The following is a 17,500-nucleotide window of genomic DNA, read 5'->3' on the forward strand; positions in this document are numbered from 1 at the left end:
TTCATTCTTGTCATTTACCAAATATTTTTCTATCCTTACTTGTATAACTTATTAAAACTAAATGAAAAATGTTCAATTGCTAAAATTCACTTCAATACCCATCATTCAGTACTAATCCCATCCCCATTCAAATCATTGTAACTGTATGTTAAATAGAAATCCTGTTTAATTTTAATACATTAAAGAACTAATGAGATATGGGTTGTTGTAGAATTCCACCCTGCTTCATCTAAATAACCATAATAATTTAGGACCATTAACTTTGCTTGCTTTGCAAGCTCCACTACTTGAGTATTAATTTAGTTACATTTTGCCATCATCTTGCAAGACGAAGCCTAATCACACCTTACTCTGCATCTAACTCAAAGTGGGCTCTAGAGAATTGAGTGCTTGAAAATAATGGTTTAAGATCATAGATTTCATAATCATGTGCCTACTAAAAATGAAACCAGTTCCAAAAGTTAAGATGGTCGTACGACCATTTGGTTGAATTATATGATGATGATAATGAAGAAGAGTTCTAATTTCATTTCCTTGCTTTGCAACTCCTCCACATTTACATCAATATGGGTAAGTCCTAAACTTGACCCAAATACAATTTCTTCAAAGTGTAGTGCATCCTTGACAAGCCCTCTTAGGAGATACAAGAGCAATTCATTGTAATCCTTTTTTATGGTCATGTGCTTTTTGAAGCTCTACAACAAATTCCCAATACTTTTAAACCAATTATCTGGGAAATGAATTATTGATAGACTTGAAAATTTTATGTGACATACTGCAATTGATTCTTAGAAAGGTAGAATTTCACATGTTTAAACAAGTCAAGTCATCTACATGCATTCCCTAAGTATGGCCATTGTTAACTTCTCCTACTTAGCATCTATAGAAATCCCAAATTCATGACAAATCAATAAACTAGAAAATTCAACCATCCAAACCTCACTTTAAGAAGTTTCTCATATTGTTGACAAAACTTGAACCTGACCAACCAAATCGACGATGGTTGTTTGGAACCAGCACTGGTTTAGAATGAAGTAGAGTAAACTTGCGAAACAACTTGCCTATTTGATATAAAGAAGCTAAAAACAAGTCATATTTTGAAACCTAATAGCTTTACGACACATGCTTCTACATTATGTTTTCCTATTTCGTTACAATAATAAAAAATGAAAGCAATAGAAAATGATGCAACTTATGTTTATATGCAAATCTTTGATGTGCCTAAAAATCAATGGTAATTAGCTAGGCTAAAAACCTAATTAGCATTGGTGAGATGCATGAGCCACACATAAGCCAAAACATCAGTGAATGCTGAGTAATAAAAAATGGACTACAAACTTCCCATGGATGAAACTCAAAATTCGGTACATTGTGCTTAAGGCATTTTCTAGAAGAATTGCCCAAAAACAAAAAAAAAACCTCCCAACACCTATAATAATTGAAGAGTTAGTATTCAAATCAATATATGTTAAACATGGTTTAAAGTAAATGAAATAATAAGAGGTAGGAATTGAAGAAGTAGCTATACAAAGTTGAGCAAAGTTAATTGACCTAGGAAAAATATTAATTTTTATGTTCTCAATTTCAACCCAGTACTCCTCAATTTGATTTAAATTAGTTGAAAATTTTCCTTACATCACATTGAGAATAAAATTAAAATCTTTGAATACTTATATATGATCTTCAACTTAACATTAAATATCAAAAGCAAAATGTATTCACTAACATCCACACAAAATTAATATGTGCTTATAGAATTCAAATTAAAAAGATGATAGAAATATTTTGACATAAGTTCATGCAAAATTTACTAGGTTGAAGAAAGATGGATCAAGATACTAAACCTGGTTGTTTGTAGCATCTATAGTCTAATTGACTAAGGCAAGACCTTCATCAGTAACACGCTGCATCATGGAAATTCTCAAAAGTTTTAGCAAGTCAAAATGATCATATAATAGATGCTCTTTTTGAATAATAAACCAATTGACTTGTATAAATATGCTAAAAGCAAGTTCCAAGCCTTGAGGTATTTTATGATAGAGCCTATATATCCTAGAGAGATCATTCACCTAATACAAAAATAAGTGGACAATTTATATATGATTTGTTTGAAAATTGCTAGAGCACAATTTTTTTTAAAAAAAATCAACTAACGAGATTCTACAAAATACCTTGTCATCTCTAAGCAAGGCATGACAATTAGATTGCTACTTTCCAGGCAACTGGTTTGCATATACCACTAACAACTCAATTTTCACTTTCTATAAAAAAAAAAAAACATTAATGAAATTGAAAACAAATAGAACCTTACTGAAACCTAAAATATCAAGTATTTAAAGTATTCATTAATTATATTTACAAGTTACTCCATGAGCTCCTTAAGACAAGTTTTACTTCATTGCAAGTTAGGAATTTAATGTCATTATACGTATAACATGATCAATTGTTCATGTACTCGATCTAGATCTACTAGGAATTTATATAAAAACACATCTATATGAATTTATACAAAAGTACTTGTTAGCGGTGCTTGTCTTCCAATCTCATGATGTCTTCACTAATTTCTTCATCCTTCATCTATGCTCTGTCAAGATGAAAACAAAGGGAAATGATATCATAGGAACCATTAATAGGTCTCATACCAAAGTTGAAAAGCAAAAAGTGAAACAAATCATTCGAAGTACTGTAATAAGAAAAAGAGAGATAAAGAAAAAAAACCACAACTTCAAGCCAAACCCTATAAATAGTCCACTTCCTATCAATAGTTAAACAAAAGAAAACTTGATAAAACCTTGGGCTATAAAAAAATAAAATAAAAAATAAAAAATTAACATAGGATTGTTATGTAACCACACCTAACAATATCTACCACGTACCATATCTTAATTACAATACATTCATCAATTGTTCAATGACAATCTCAAGTGTCCTTAAGCATAAAAGAAGTTGTCATTCCAAATAGAAAAAAACAACACATGTAGAGGTAATGTGGACTTAAAAATGCCACATGGAAAGATCAAGTGGCACATGGAGGGGCTCTTCTCTTACATCTTAGATGTATTTAGTAAGTCACATTAGAAGCATCGATATTAAAAGTAATGTGGACATTTAAAGGAACATCACAAGCAGCCTAAACATCACAAACAACTTGAACATCATAAGCATCCTAAACATCACAAGTAGCTTAAACATCACAAGCAATCAAATCAATAGAAGCAACCGGAACATCACAAGCAATCAAATCAATAGAAGCAATCGGAATGTCACAAGCAATCTGATTATCAAAAGCAACCAGAACATCACAAGCAACTTGAACATCAAAAGCAATGGAATCATCAGAAGCAACTAGAATAGCTAAAGCAATAGGAACATTAGAAGCATTTACAACATCAGAAGCACTTAAAACATAAAAAACGACATCGGTATCCTCTACATCATTTATAGGGTTTACTATGACATCATCAAGAGGAAAATCGATAGCATGAGAACTAATCCATCATGCTCTAGACATGTACTCCCTTGTTTTCAACATCGTACTCGATGTTGGCCTTTATGAGGTTCTACTAGAAGTGGAATATATGAGGATGATATCATGAATGATGTCGATTATTGATGATATGTTGCAATTGGGATGCTATAAGGCTGAACAAGTGTTTGCCTGATGTGGATGGTCGATCTTGTATAGGAATCTATTCCTGGATAATAGGTGCTATAGGAGTCTAAGAGTGTTGATGTTGCTTCATAACATGTCCTCTACACCTCCCTTTTCTTCTACCTTGTCATGAAGATAACTATGAGACTGTGGTAGCGGGACTAACATGTAATAGACTCATCTCATCCATTGCTTGCAAGGTATTGTAAGATAATGAATGTATATCCTTTTTTGTTGTTGGTGGGGTATTTGGCCTTGACAACTCATTTTTTCGTTCCAAGTGGTTGGCCTACATGTCCAAAGTAGAAGATGTTAATTAAAATTGAAGAGAAACCAAAAGAGAAAGAATGGAAAAGTGATGTTCTTGAAATTACCATGATATCATGGAAGGATCCCTGCTTAATGATAAATTGACGTGTGATTGAACGATACCACTCCATATAAGGGGTCACAATATGAAATATCCCCAGATACTAACTCATTACTAATTACATGATCACGATAGTAGCTCCATCTCTCTATATACTCTTTACGTTCAACCCTTCAATCAAGATCATGTCGACCTCGTAATGTACTTTAATGCTAGTATCACATGACTTCGATATATGTTGACTCATACCAAATTGGCATAAAACTCGATTTGGCCTGTCACTCAACAATATGGAAACAAATAAGTGATGATACAGTACGCTAAATGTCATCACCAATAGTACAATAGTTTGTCCATGTAGACATGATATCAAACGTGTAAGGCTACCATATAATGTGACTTGGCCTTTGTATTTCAAAGGTAAATCTATATTGGCCAAGGACAAGCATAGATACCTCTATGACAGAGAAAACATCTCTTCACCTAAGATTAAGTAGTAACATGTTAGTTGAGATCAAATGTAAGTAAAATTCTTAATGAATTTTTTATACAAAAAAAAAAAATCAATTGTTGTATATATCGTGCACCCAATGGAAGTGGTGGGAATGGAAGACCATCATCACCAATTATATCATGTGGAAATACATCTAATTTCTTATGGACAATACATGGAAATCTCTCCCATGCCCATAGTTGTAATAATATAGGTGGGCCAATTATATCACACGTTTGAACTTGGGATGCTTGACACATCTCCCTATAAAGCCAAGCTAAGCAAGCACTACCCCAACTATACCTACCAAGAACCCTAAAATCTGATAAAAATTGAAGAAACATGAGATGCACAAAGCAACTAGATTTGTCTGCAAATAAACATCCTCCTATAAGTTGTAAGATATATGCTTTGGCATAATACTAAATAGCAATATCATCAGCTTCAAAGGGTAGAGTGGGAAATTTTTTTGTTAACCATGTTATATTAAGTTGTGATCCATCCATGTCATCCTCTTCAAGTGTGTGTCCTAACAAAGACTCGCATAACTCAAGCCACTATTGTGACTTCAAACGAATAAGAGGAAGTCTATCAACTGGTAGTCCAAGTATAATGATGACATATTGTAGAGTAATCGTCATCTCTCCATGTGGCATGTGGAATGTATGGGTCTCAAGGCTCTATATTTCAATTAAGATAATGACCAAGTGCTAGTCCAATGTAACAAATCCAAGTCATGCTATACCATAGAAGCCCATTTGCTGCAAATATGGAATAATTTGTCGATCTAGTGACATTATATGATGGAATATAGCCTCATGTTGTCTACAATGAAGAATTTGTGTCCTAACTACCTTTGTATCCTATAAAATGCGCGATTGATGTACATGTTGTGAAGATAACACTAATGAGTCATAAGATTGGGGATCCATGAGACTTACAAAACAAGGTTTCTTATTATATGTTTTTTTATATTTTAAAAGTTCATACATATGAAGAGCTCATACATCATTAAGTAAGAGTTCATATATTACCAAAAGTTCATACATCACCAAAGTTCATACATTGATTAAAGTCAATACATTATGAAAAGTTCATACATCAGTAAGAGTTACATTGGTAAAAGTTCATACATTACCAAAAGTTCATGCATCACCAGAAGTTCATACATCATTACATATTTCAAAAGTTTGTTAGGACCTTGTGCCGATTATGACTTTCTTACTTGCATGCGCCACACCTAACCTTTACACTAGGTTTTCTCCAATCCATCTCATTTTGTATGCATGATGATCTAGGTCGCCCGTGTTCTCGTAACATTGCTGGATCGGGATGCAAAATTGGGAAATCTGGTTTAGGTTTATAGTCTTCATGTGGTATTGGACTAAATTTTGGGGCATAACAAGCTGCATATTTTTCTATCCTATAATAAGAATCCACAAATTGCCAATTGTTTAACCTTGCATACACACAAACAGTTAGGACATAGGAACAAGACAACCCAAATGATTGCCATTTGTTACAAGTATAAGTACCTTCCTTAAGCTTTATGATTTGCTTCTTATTGTCCTTATCCATATGGAACCCATGAACATTAGTAGTTACGTCAAATACCTCATTTGCTTGATGAAATATTGTAATACTATGTCCACTTGCCTTAACTTCCCAAATAATGATTTTATTCTTCACATAAGAAGTATACATTTCACATTTTTTGCGTTTAGATTGTGTTTTTGCTCTATGCCTTCCAATAGAGGCAACACGTATAGAAAGTTAGTTGCACCAATGCAGTAATAGTTAACATACAAGCTCCCTTAAACACCCCATTAATGCTCTCTGCAATATTTGTTGTCATACAACCATACTAAAATCCTTCATCATATGCTTGTGTCCATCCTTTTATCTACTTTATCAAAGAAATGCACAAGTCATTCAACTTCTATAGTTTCTCATGCAAAATTGAAACTTGCGAGGTTGATGTTGGGATCCAACCTTGTACACTAAGTCTTTCAAGACTTTGGTTCTATACTTCTCATTGAAATTGCTTGCCACATGTTTTAGACAATATCTATGATAAGCACGAGGTGGAGTCCATCCAACTTTAACATTCTATACTATTGTCATGATTCCTGCATGACAATAAAAAATTAAAAATATCTCATCACTTTGAGTAACATGAAACCTTAATGCAAAAAGGAACCAAGACCAACTATTTGTTGTTTCCTCCTCAACAAGTGCAAAGGTAAAATGGAAGAGATGTCTATTGGTCATCGATTTGAATGATTGACCTACAATGCTTAAATCCTTATATAGGAGCTCTAAATGCCCAAAACAATCTTTTAAATCTTACATTGCCATTAAAGTTTCCTAAGGGATTTGTTTTCCAAACAACTTTTGTACCATGATTAGTTGCTTGAAGAACATTCATCCACTTGGGTAAAAGGTAGTAAGATGTATCCCAATCACCAAACACTACGATAAGTCTTTTTCTTTTTGCTTCCCAAACTCTTCTATTGTGAACTTCATATCCATATTTATCTTTTATTATATGATGCAATGTTGGTGCTGACATAGATGGATCATTCCTTACAACATTTTGGATCTCTCTAGCAATCAAGATGGACCCCAATTGAGAGTGGTCGTAGGAGAGTTTAGGATATACACAAGGGTGAAAACTTGTGTACTATGTTATCTGAAACAAGTGGTGAGTTTTACATCGAGAAGCATGAAGTCTCCACTTATAACCTTCATCCCACCTCTCGTATTTTATCGACAATAAATGTGACTTTGATTTAACTACAACCAAATCCTAATTGTTGTATATGCAATATCTTTTAACAACATACTGTAAGTCTTTCTTATTCTCAAACTACAAGCCTTTGTACAATATATCATGGTCTTTCCACATTCCACTATGTGACTCTAAGTTCTTCTAAGACATGACATTTATCACATCCTAATTCAACTCACTCAACATCAAGGAAGGGATGACATATTCATGATCAAGGTGTGTGGACTCATTTCCTAGATGCTCCAATTTCTCAACATCTATCTTCAACATCATGGTTTCTAGGGGCCTCATAAACATACCATTCACTCATGACCATATCATGCACCGCATTGGAATCTATATTCATTAGAGGATCATCATCATCTTTACTCATTTCAAGTGCATCATCAACATCTACCATATTTTGTGATGGGATAGGTGGTACATCAATTGACAATTCAATGGTGCATTCAACATTCTCCATCTATATTGATAGGATTTCTACATACAACTCAACAGTAGGAGGTGAAAGGAACTTTGTTGCTATATTGAACATTAAACTCATATCATCATCGTCATTTATGGATAATGCTACAAAGTTGAAATTACCATCTCCAAGATTAATTGAATAATGATAAACCAACTTCAACTTCACTTGAGATGAGCCTTTGCACAATGCATCACATAAACATGTAACTAAGTCATAGAATGTTGTGTTGCTTTTTACTAACACAACCTTTGATAGGGAAAAATTGTAGCAAATCTTGTTAGGTACATTGATCATATTACTATTAATGTAACAGAACACCATGATTGAATTGTCCCCCATTTTTTATCCTAAAGTTTTAAGATCAACACAAGAATTCCATGTTGGTGTCACCAATAATCCAATACACAATAATTCCCAATAACAATATCAATCAAATGATACACAATCAATAGGAACATTTGAGGCTAGAACATGATTCAATCCTAAATATTATTCACTTTTAGATGTTTATCTAAGAACCATTGCAACACCATATTGAAATAAATCTCAAGAATTAAGGAAAAGCTTTAGTATGACCTTAATAACCTCAATGGAATAAAATGTTGTCTAACCTAAAAAAAACAATACCAGAACCATATTTTTAATTTTTATTGTCAATTCAATATTTATTTGATTTCAATATGGTTCAATTAGTTCTTTTCTTAGGAGTTATTTTTAATTAGTATTCAACATTGGCAACACAGTCATAATTCATAATCATGGTTTTACAATGATGTTTGTAACAATTCAAAAAGCTAATAAAATCTAGGTAGAAAAATAATTACTTTCAAACCCAAGGAGAATTCCATTTCAAATGACACAAGCATAGCCTTAACAAGAAATGTATCTCAACATATCATAAGTCATGAGAAGCCTTAAATGGGCTTTACCTGCTACTATCAATAGAAAGATGAATAAACATTTACAACACAATTTATTAACTATATTTGCAAAAATATGAAACATCTAATGCCAAAAATTTATTTATTAATTAATTAGCACAATTTTATTGCATGCTTTACCTTAATTTGATTTAAAAATAAATAGTGGAAAATGAAATAAAGTTGGAAAGCAACATTTTGGAGACAAAGAATTAACCTTCAACGAGTTTTTACCAAACAATGGATGAAATTGTTTGTGTCATCCTACCCTCATTTGCACATATTTGGGACCTTCCACCTGTATAATAAGAAACCTTAAATCTAAAATTTTTCTAAAATAAATATAGAACTAATTACAAAAAGATGAGGAAAAATTCAAAAAGATGATTTTCAAGCTTACCTTGTTGATAGTTGAAAATGGTGAAAAGTCTTGTGGTTCTCCAACAACTTCTGTGCGAAATGGAGTTAGAATATGAAAGCGTAGAAAATGGATTAGGATTTTTAGAAAATGGGAGAAAGGAACCACTTAATAAATGAAGTTATTAGAAAAAAAAAGGTGATAAAAAGCAAAAGTGAAGAGAAAATCAATGGTCTACAGTAACAAGATCCAGAGAATGATAAGTAAGATAAGCAGATAACTTGATTGAATAAGGAAAAAAAGATGATAACTTGACAACTCCTCCTCAACAACCCATAATCATAGAAATCAGGTGAATCAAGTGAGGAAGATTAGGGTGAAGAAAAGGGAATAAGGTTTCAGAAAATGAGAAAAATGAAGAAGAGGTTTTTTGAAATGGGGAAAAAGGGTTTTCTAAATCCTTATGGTGCTTACATGGCATCCATGTGGAAAAATGTGTCATATTTCTATCAATAGTTTTTAATGTGCATTCTTTTAAAAAGTATATGTTTTTTTTAAATATTATATTTTAATAAATAAAAAATCCATCATTTCGCCCTTAAAATAATGTGGAAAGCAATTTTAAGTTAACATAAAAGGGCTATCTTGCCATCATTATAAATGTTACCTGCTAACATGACCACTTGCTTTTCACCCAAACAATCAATTAGAATGAGATTTAGGTAAATGAAATAACCAAATTCACTTAGTTATATTTGCAAAGAGCTTGGATTATATTGCATGTTCCCTAAAATCCATGGTTGACTACAAATTCATATTTGGTTAAGTTAAACTCACACACATGGATTGAAATATCGGTACTTGGATTTTACAGATATATTGGAGAAATATCAGTGGATTTTTTTACATAAATATTGGTGAGACAAAAATTATCCAAAATTGATGGGAATGCTTAGAAAAATCCAAAGAATAATAAAATAAGCAAGAATATACATGTTAAAGTTATTTTATAAGTGTAATTGACATAAATATGGTCAAAGAAAAAAATATCGGTAAATAGTTTACGATACTTGGATTTTAAGAATAGAAAATATGAATTTTGGAATTGTACACTTAGAAAGTTAGAATTGAGTTAAGAAATATTTGATTTTATTAAATGAAAACAATTTATACATAAACATAATACATATGACATTGCAATAGTCCTTAATACCAAAATGAAGATCGATGTGGTTCCATCATATTGTTAGATGAAGGGAGCCCATCTTGTTGAAGACAATATTCATACTAGGACATGGAGTTTCGATAGTATTGATTCCAAGTATGAATATGCCATGCATAAATGAGATAAATATAAAAAATAGTTAAAAATAAAATGATAATATAGATTTAAAATAAAAAAAACAAATTAAAAATGAATAATTTAAAAATAAAAAAGGTTAATATTAAAAAAAAAAGCTTTCAATTTTTTTTTTATATTTTCCTAATATATCAGTGGTATATCCGACATATTCGCTGATATATCTGATATATTCACCGATATATCTGATATATTCGTTGATATATTCGATATATCACCAATATATCTCTGATATTTTGACAGGCTCCTCCATTGCTCTACGCGTTGCTTCACGCTCGATTTTTTTGTCCATTTTATCGTTTTTTTTCCCAATATTCTTCTTGTTCGATAATCGATGTTGAATTTTGTTTTGAAGCCGCTCGATGTTTGATATATTGTCGATAAAATCCGATTTTTCAATCCATGCTCACATGTGCATTAAAATAGAGCTAAGGTCATAATGTGTTAAGCATAAGTAATTATTGAGAATTTAAAGTGGGAAATGTCATGTCTCAAATGCTTAGAGAGTGGACTATCGAGTTGCATGCCGTTTCACTCGAGGCAACCATATTTTAGGTGAAAGACGAGTAGATGGTGGGTCAAAAAGAAAGAAAAGATAGCAAAAAAAGAAAGAGTGAAGTGGAAGACACTAATGAGAATGAGATAATTTTTTTTTTATAGATAAATGGTAAATAATTTAGATATGGATTTGGAGATTTTTTACTTTTTTTAAATACCCAAAACGAGTTTAAATATTTTCTTATCTCATTGTATTTATATATAATCAAATGAAAAACTAATTCAATTTATTTTATTTCTTTTTTAACACATTTTTTCTTTAAAAAAAAAAAACAAATGATAAAAATGTATAATATTTATTTATCTATAAATTATTATTATTTTTAATTTAATAAAAATTCTAGAAAAAATTTACAAAAATAAAAAATTCAAGACGAAACAAGTCCTATTCACACCATCCCATTTATTTATTTATTTACTTTAGACAATAATAAAATAAATTCAAATAACGGGGACGAGATTGGAATGAGCGGACCAATCCCGAACTTTGACATTGTTATCCCCAATTGAAGAATATGGTAAAAAGACAATTCCATAATAATTAATTTTTTATCCCATTTTATTATTTTTGTTGCTTTCTAATTCAAAGAAAAATTTAAACTACCAAATCAATATTATTAAGCGTTATTACAAATAAAGGAGACAATGATATAAAAATAATACGAGTAAGGTCGAACCGAGTTGCATAAATATAATTGAATATTAATAAATGTTGATCCAAGTCACGTGCATAAACCAATCGAATGGATCTACGTCACTTCCCATTCCCCAGCCCATCAATTTTATTCTATAAATTTTATTTCTAAACTTCCTTGCATTCCCTCCGAGAACATCAAAGTTGCAGAAAACAAAGACAACATCATGAGAAGGTAAACACCTACCCATACTTTTCCTTTCATTTTCTTTCATTTTCTTTCATATTCCACACAACCAAACACACAGACACCTGCCTAGATCTTACTTGTTGCTGCTCGTGTTGTTGTTGTTGTTGTTGTTGCAGATACGGGCACCATAGGCAGCCCAAGCATCAGAGTGGAGGAGGATTGAAGGCTGTCTTGGGGAGAGTTTCAGTGGCAGTCACGGCTCTCTTGATCTGCACCGTTTGGTTGCTCTTCTCTTCGTCTTCGGTCAGCAACGGCAATCGTTCCTTTCGATATGGATCTAAGGTCAGTGGAAGAAGAGTGAATGCGAAGCATTTGAATTATTGGAATGCCAGTGATGTTTTTTCAGTGCTGTGATGCTGACATGTTGGTTCTGTTGTTTGGAAGCGGTTTTCAGAAAGTAAGATTTAGGAATAAGAAAAGGAAAAGATTTTATAGGGTTTTTAGCTGAAAAACATGTTTAGGTATGTAAATTGGAGAACAGTTTTTAAAAATGAAAACTAAGTGACACTTGTAACTTGTTTGATTTTATTGGTTGAAAACAATTTTACAAACAATAAAGATGGAGAGGTTGATTAAAGCAACAGATTGACAAATAATTTGATTGGAATATTATCGCTTGAGGTTCTCCTTATGGATATCGGGTGGCATCAGGCAAAGGAAAATAGGAGTTTTATGTTATCTTGTTTGGTTTGTTATGGAAAATACGAGGAAAATTGAACTATAATGAAGCTTATTAGAAAACTTATGCATTTGATTGTCCGTATAAAAGGGTAGTAAAATTGGAGAAGGATGACAAAGAACTTTAATGGGTTGAAACTAATTTTTTCTCTCCCTTTCCCCCCTCTTTCCCTCATACTTCCATGATTTTTTGAATCTAAGCAGAGCTGATGTGATAAAAGGAAGTAGGAGAAAATCAGTTTTTATTTCTTTCTTGTTATCTTCATCTTGTATCAATAAGACTGGATCCATTGGATTTCTAAATAGGATTAACATCCCTTCATGTGTGGTTGTCAAAGAATTTTTTGTCCAATCATTTCAACCTTTCATCATAAAAGCAAATAAGATTGCAAAATAGAACCATGGGATTTGATTTGTTCTTGATAGCCATGAGATCATCCTGTTCTTGTAGCTTTGATTAAAATAGAACCTAAAAAGCCCTTGTTTGCTATAATAATGCGTATAGCATAATTATAGTAGATAGTATAGATTTTTTCAGAAGCCATTTCCATTTTTTGTTCCATGTCTTGGGTTTGTGTGGTGTTGTTTTCAGAAAGTTCCCTGTTTTTAGGTCAGGAAAATATGAAAATGACACAGGTAACACATTTGGTGAAAATGCAATAGGGAACACAAAGTGAAACTAGAGACACATAACATTGTGTTATCTTCTTTGAAAGCTGCCGAATTTATATAGGGACACGAAATTAGTTTCCCACCTTTTATTTTATAAAGACAATCTTGGAACCTCCTATCTCCTCGCCTTAACACTTTGCTGCTTGAGCTAGGTATCGAGGAAATAATTTCCCACTTTTTCATTTTTAATTTCTAAAAATGGAAAAGAAAGTAAAAATAGCATTCTCAAAAGTTATCACTTTGTTTATTTTGTGAGTTTTATCTCACTGTAAGAGAATTCTATAGAAGCACATAAATGGGTGCAATTCCAGTATGTGCTAGGTGTACAAGGGAACTCTTAGTTTGTGGCAGGAGCAGAGTAGAAGTACTTTTGAAGACCTGAAAGTTTTGGCTTGGGCACTAAAAAGAGGAGGCTTAGGTAGCAAAGGCCTGGAGCAAGAATGAGGAGGTTCAAGGTTCGATTGTAAACACAAAAAAAGGGTGCTTATTAGAAACAAATAGAATGCACACCTTTTCATGTAGATGATGATGCATAGTGTGAATCTCAATGCTACTCACTGAGCACCAATAGTTATCTCCCACTCAATTCATCAATAAAATGAAAAATATGAACTTTTAAGGTTCAAGCTCGAAGTTGATATTCAAGCAGAAACAGGGCATTAAATCATTCAGTTGCTCCCCTTTATGTGCTTTTACTGCAATTGTAAGTTCCCAATAAGCAAATGGGATTTAAATATTGTAACACATAAGATCAATGAACCTTAGCGAATAGAAATAGCAAATGGAAGCAACAGATCCTCTATTACTTTCTTGTTCTTCATTATCACAATTCTTTGCTGTTGTTATTTATGTTATAATGGGGAATCTCAAATATATTTTTGTAAATGGTTGTTTATGTGTTGATACTGCAAATGACAGTTGACAAAATCAGGTTTGAATCATTGAAATTAAGGGGTTGTTGTGGTTGGGGATCATGCGTTTTATTGTTATGCGGACTAAGTGGATGTTTCTGGGCTGGAAGAGTCATTCAGGAGTTTAAACTGACAAAGAACTAAGTAGATCTGGTCATTGGATTTAATGGTTCTCTACTTTAATCCTCATTTGTTTTAAACTTACTAACTTAAATATGCTTGTATATGCTACCTAGTAAGGAGGAGAGGAGATTATGGGAGAGATGGATGTAAACAACATTGTCAAATGTCTTAAATTATTTTTTTTTTGATACGTAAGCACAAATATATTAGCAAAGGCAAAACGCCGCAAGGTACACAGGGAGTATACGAGGCGACGACGGCCTCACAACAAAAGACCAAAAAACAAACAAACAAAAAACCCACCAGCCCTCAACTGGAGGCTAGCCACTCCAGGAAACCTATAAGGGAGCGGGACTCCGCACCATTATACAACTTAGCCCACCCCCACAAATTACAAACAAAAGAATATTTAATTTTCTGTATAGCAAGCTCCCCCCCCCTAAATGCTAGTCTATTCCTTTCTTTCCATACCGTCCAAAAAATAAATAACGGTATGGATCTCCAAATTCTCTTCCTCTTTTTGCCCACAAAAGAGCCCTTCCAGCTGATAATCACCTCCTTTACAGTTTCTGGAAAAACCCACTGGGCTCCAAACAGGCTAAGAACCATCCCCCACAACACTCCAGCCACTGTACACTGAATAAGAAGATGATTCACATTTTCCTCCTCACTACCACAAAGGTAACACCTGTTAGGCATCTGCCATCCTCTCTTTTGAAGCCTATCAATAGTAAGAACCCTTCCCCAAGTCGCTTCCCAAGCAAAAAACGCTAACTTGGAAGGAACATTCTCCACCCAAACTTCTTTTTTGGGAAACATAGGGATGCTATGGCTGGTCACCAGCCCATACGCATCCTTGACTTCATACTTCCCATTTTTTCCCCCCTTCCATACAGCCAAGTCTTCCTCCAAGGATATTCTTTGACTCCTTAAGATTTGTAGCAATTCGTCAACCCGGGTCAGCTCCCAATCATTGAACCTTCTAATAAACCTAAGGTTCCAGCCTCCTTGGCCAGCAGACTGGTCCCATAACTCCCCCACAGTGGCACTTTTTTGTGCAGCCACATTAAAGAGATTAGGGAATCTCCTGGCCAGCCCCACATCCCCACACCAAGTATCCTTCCAAAAACTGATTTTGGTGCCTTTTCCAACCTTAAAAGCCATATTGTTCCAACACCAATCTGCTTCTTTCATAATATCCTTCCAAAGCCCAACACCAAAAGCCCCATTTGCTTTTTTAGTTCTCCACCCAAATTCCTCTTGTCCATACTTAGCCACAAGAACACGTTTCCACATCTCCTCCTTAGCATGAGCAAACCTCCAAACCCATTTTCCAAGGAGGGCTTTGTTCAAGAATATTAGTTTCCTCAAGCCAAGCCCCCCCTTCTCCTTGCTCACACACACCCTCTCCCAACTGACAAGGTGAGCTTTCCTCTCCAAACTTCCCCCTCCCCACAAGAAGTCTCTTTGCAGATTTTCTAGTCTTCTCGCCACTGTCTTAGGCATACGGAATAGGGACAGCTGGTATAGTGGCATGCTAGCCAATGTACTCTTTATAAGGGTGATTCTACCACCCTTAGAGAGATATTGCCGCTTCCACAAGGCTAGTTTCCACCTCATCCGTTCCTTCACCCCATCCCACACGTAGCTAGCTTTATTTGGCGCACCCAGGGGCAGCCCCAGATAGGTTGAAGGCAGCTGCCCAACCTTGCATCCCAATTCCACAGCCATCTCCCGGATCTCCTCCACCTCCCCCACCGGAATAATCTCACTTTTAGCCAAGTTAATCCTCAGCCCCGAAGCAGCTTCAAACCAGCATAAGGTCCAACTCAAACAGGTCATATCTTCTTTCTTAGCCTCGCAAAATACTATGGCATCATCCGCAAAGAGGAGGTGAGAGATGCTAACAGCCTGCCCCCTACCCCTCTGGATTCTACATCCAGTGATGCAGCCCCCTTCCACAGCCCTTCGAATCAGGACACTCAGCACCTCCATCCCCATGATAAACAAATATGGAGATAGGGGGTCGCCTTGCCGGAGTCCCTTAGAGCTAGGGAAGAAACCAGATGGCTCCCCGTTTACTAAAACCGAGAACTTGGCAGTCGATATGCAGCTCCATATCCACTCCCTCCACTTGGCCCCAAAACCCATTTTCTCCATTACCCTCATCAAAAACTGCCAATTGACGCTATCGTACGCCTTTTCAATATCTAGTTTGCAGATTAGGCCCTTCTTTCCTTCTTTTTTCCATGAGTCAATCACCTCATTTGCGATTAGGGACGCGTCCAGAATCTGCCTTCCCCTTACAAACGCGTTCTGGTCATATGAAATCACTCTATCCATCACCTTCTTAACCCTATTGGCCAACACCTTAGCCAATAGTTTGTATAATCCGCTCAAAAGACTGATCGGCCTGAAGTCCTCCAGCTCCTCCGCTCCTCCTTTTTTGGGTATCAGCACCAAGAACGTGGCATTGAGACTCTTAAGAAAGGTGTTATGTTCATGGAATTCCTTGAACATCTCCAACACCTCCTCCTTCACAAACTCCCAGCTGAATTGCCAAAAAGCTCCCGTAAAGCCATCCGGGCCTGGAGCCTTGTCCCCATTCATGTCCATTAGAGCCGAGTGGACTTCCTCTTCCATGAAAGGCCGCTCCAAGAAGTCCGCCTCTTGTTGAGTAATCTGGTTCAGATTTAAACCCCCTATATCTGCCTTCCACTCCGAGTCTTCCGTTAATAGCCGATGAAAGGCGTCTACTATTCCGGTCCTAATTGCATTCTCCTCTGACAGCCAGTCCCCCCTGATTTTAACTCTTTCCATGGCATTCCTTCTTCGGTGCGCATTTGCCATTCTATGAAAATACCCCGTATTTTTGTCCCCTTCTCTTAGCCACAGCTCCCTAGATAGCTGCCGCCAGTGAGTCTCTTCCAGCATGACCCACTTAGCATATCCTTCTTTTGCTTCTTTCTTTCTAGAGAATTCCTCCTCAGACAACCTCCTCTCACTTTCCACTTGGTCCCAATAGTCCACTTGCTGCAAGGCAGCCAGTTTATTACTCTCCAGATTCCCAAACACCTCCTTGTTCCAGATTTTAAGGTTTTGTTTAATTCCTTTCAGTTTTGTTGCCAATTTATAGCTAGCCCTACCACTAACCGATATCCCCTGCCACCAACTCCTCAATAGCTCTTTAAAGCCTTCCACTTTTAGCCACATGTTCTCGAACCTGAAAGGTGAGGGGCCTCTTCTTTTGCCACCCCCTTC

General features: G+C 34.8%; 1 protein-coding gene across 1 annotated transcript in view; it reads left to right on the plus strand.

The window, feature by feature from the left end:
- Positions 1 to 11,733: 11,733 nt before the first annotated feature.
- Positions 11,734 to 17,500, plus strand: part of LOC117914359 (O-fucosyltransferase 1-like) — a 55,818-nt gene continuing 50,051 nt past the window's right edge. Inside the window, 2 exon segments of the mRNA XM_034829666.1 lie at positions 11,734 to 11,840; positions 11,972 to 12,137. Coding sequence (XP_034685557.1) covers positions 11,833 to 11,840; positions 11,972 to 12,137 — 174 coding nt within the window. The 5' untranslated portion in view covers positions 11,734 to 11,832.

Source organism: Vitis riparia, chromosome 5, assembly GCF_004353265.1.
Source record: "Vitis riparia cultivar Riparia Gloire de Montpellier isolate 1030 chromosome 5, EGFV_Vit.rip_1.0, whole genome shotgun sequence".
NCBI lineage: Eukaryota > Viridiplantae > Streptophyta > Magnoliopsida > Vitales > Vitaceae > Vitis > Vitis riparia.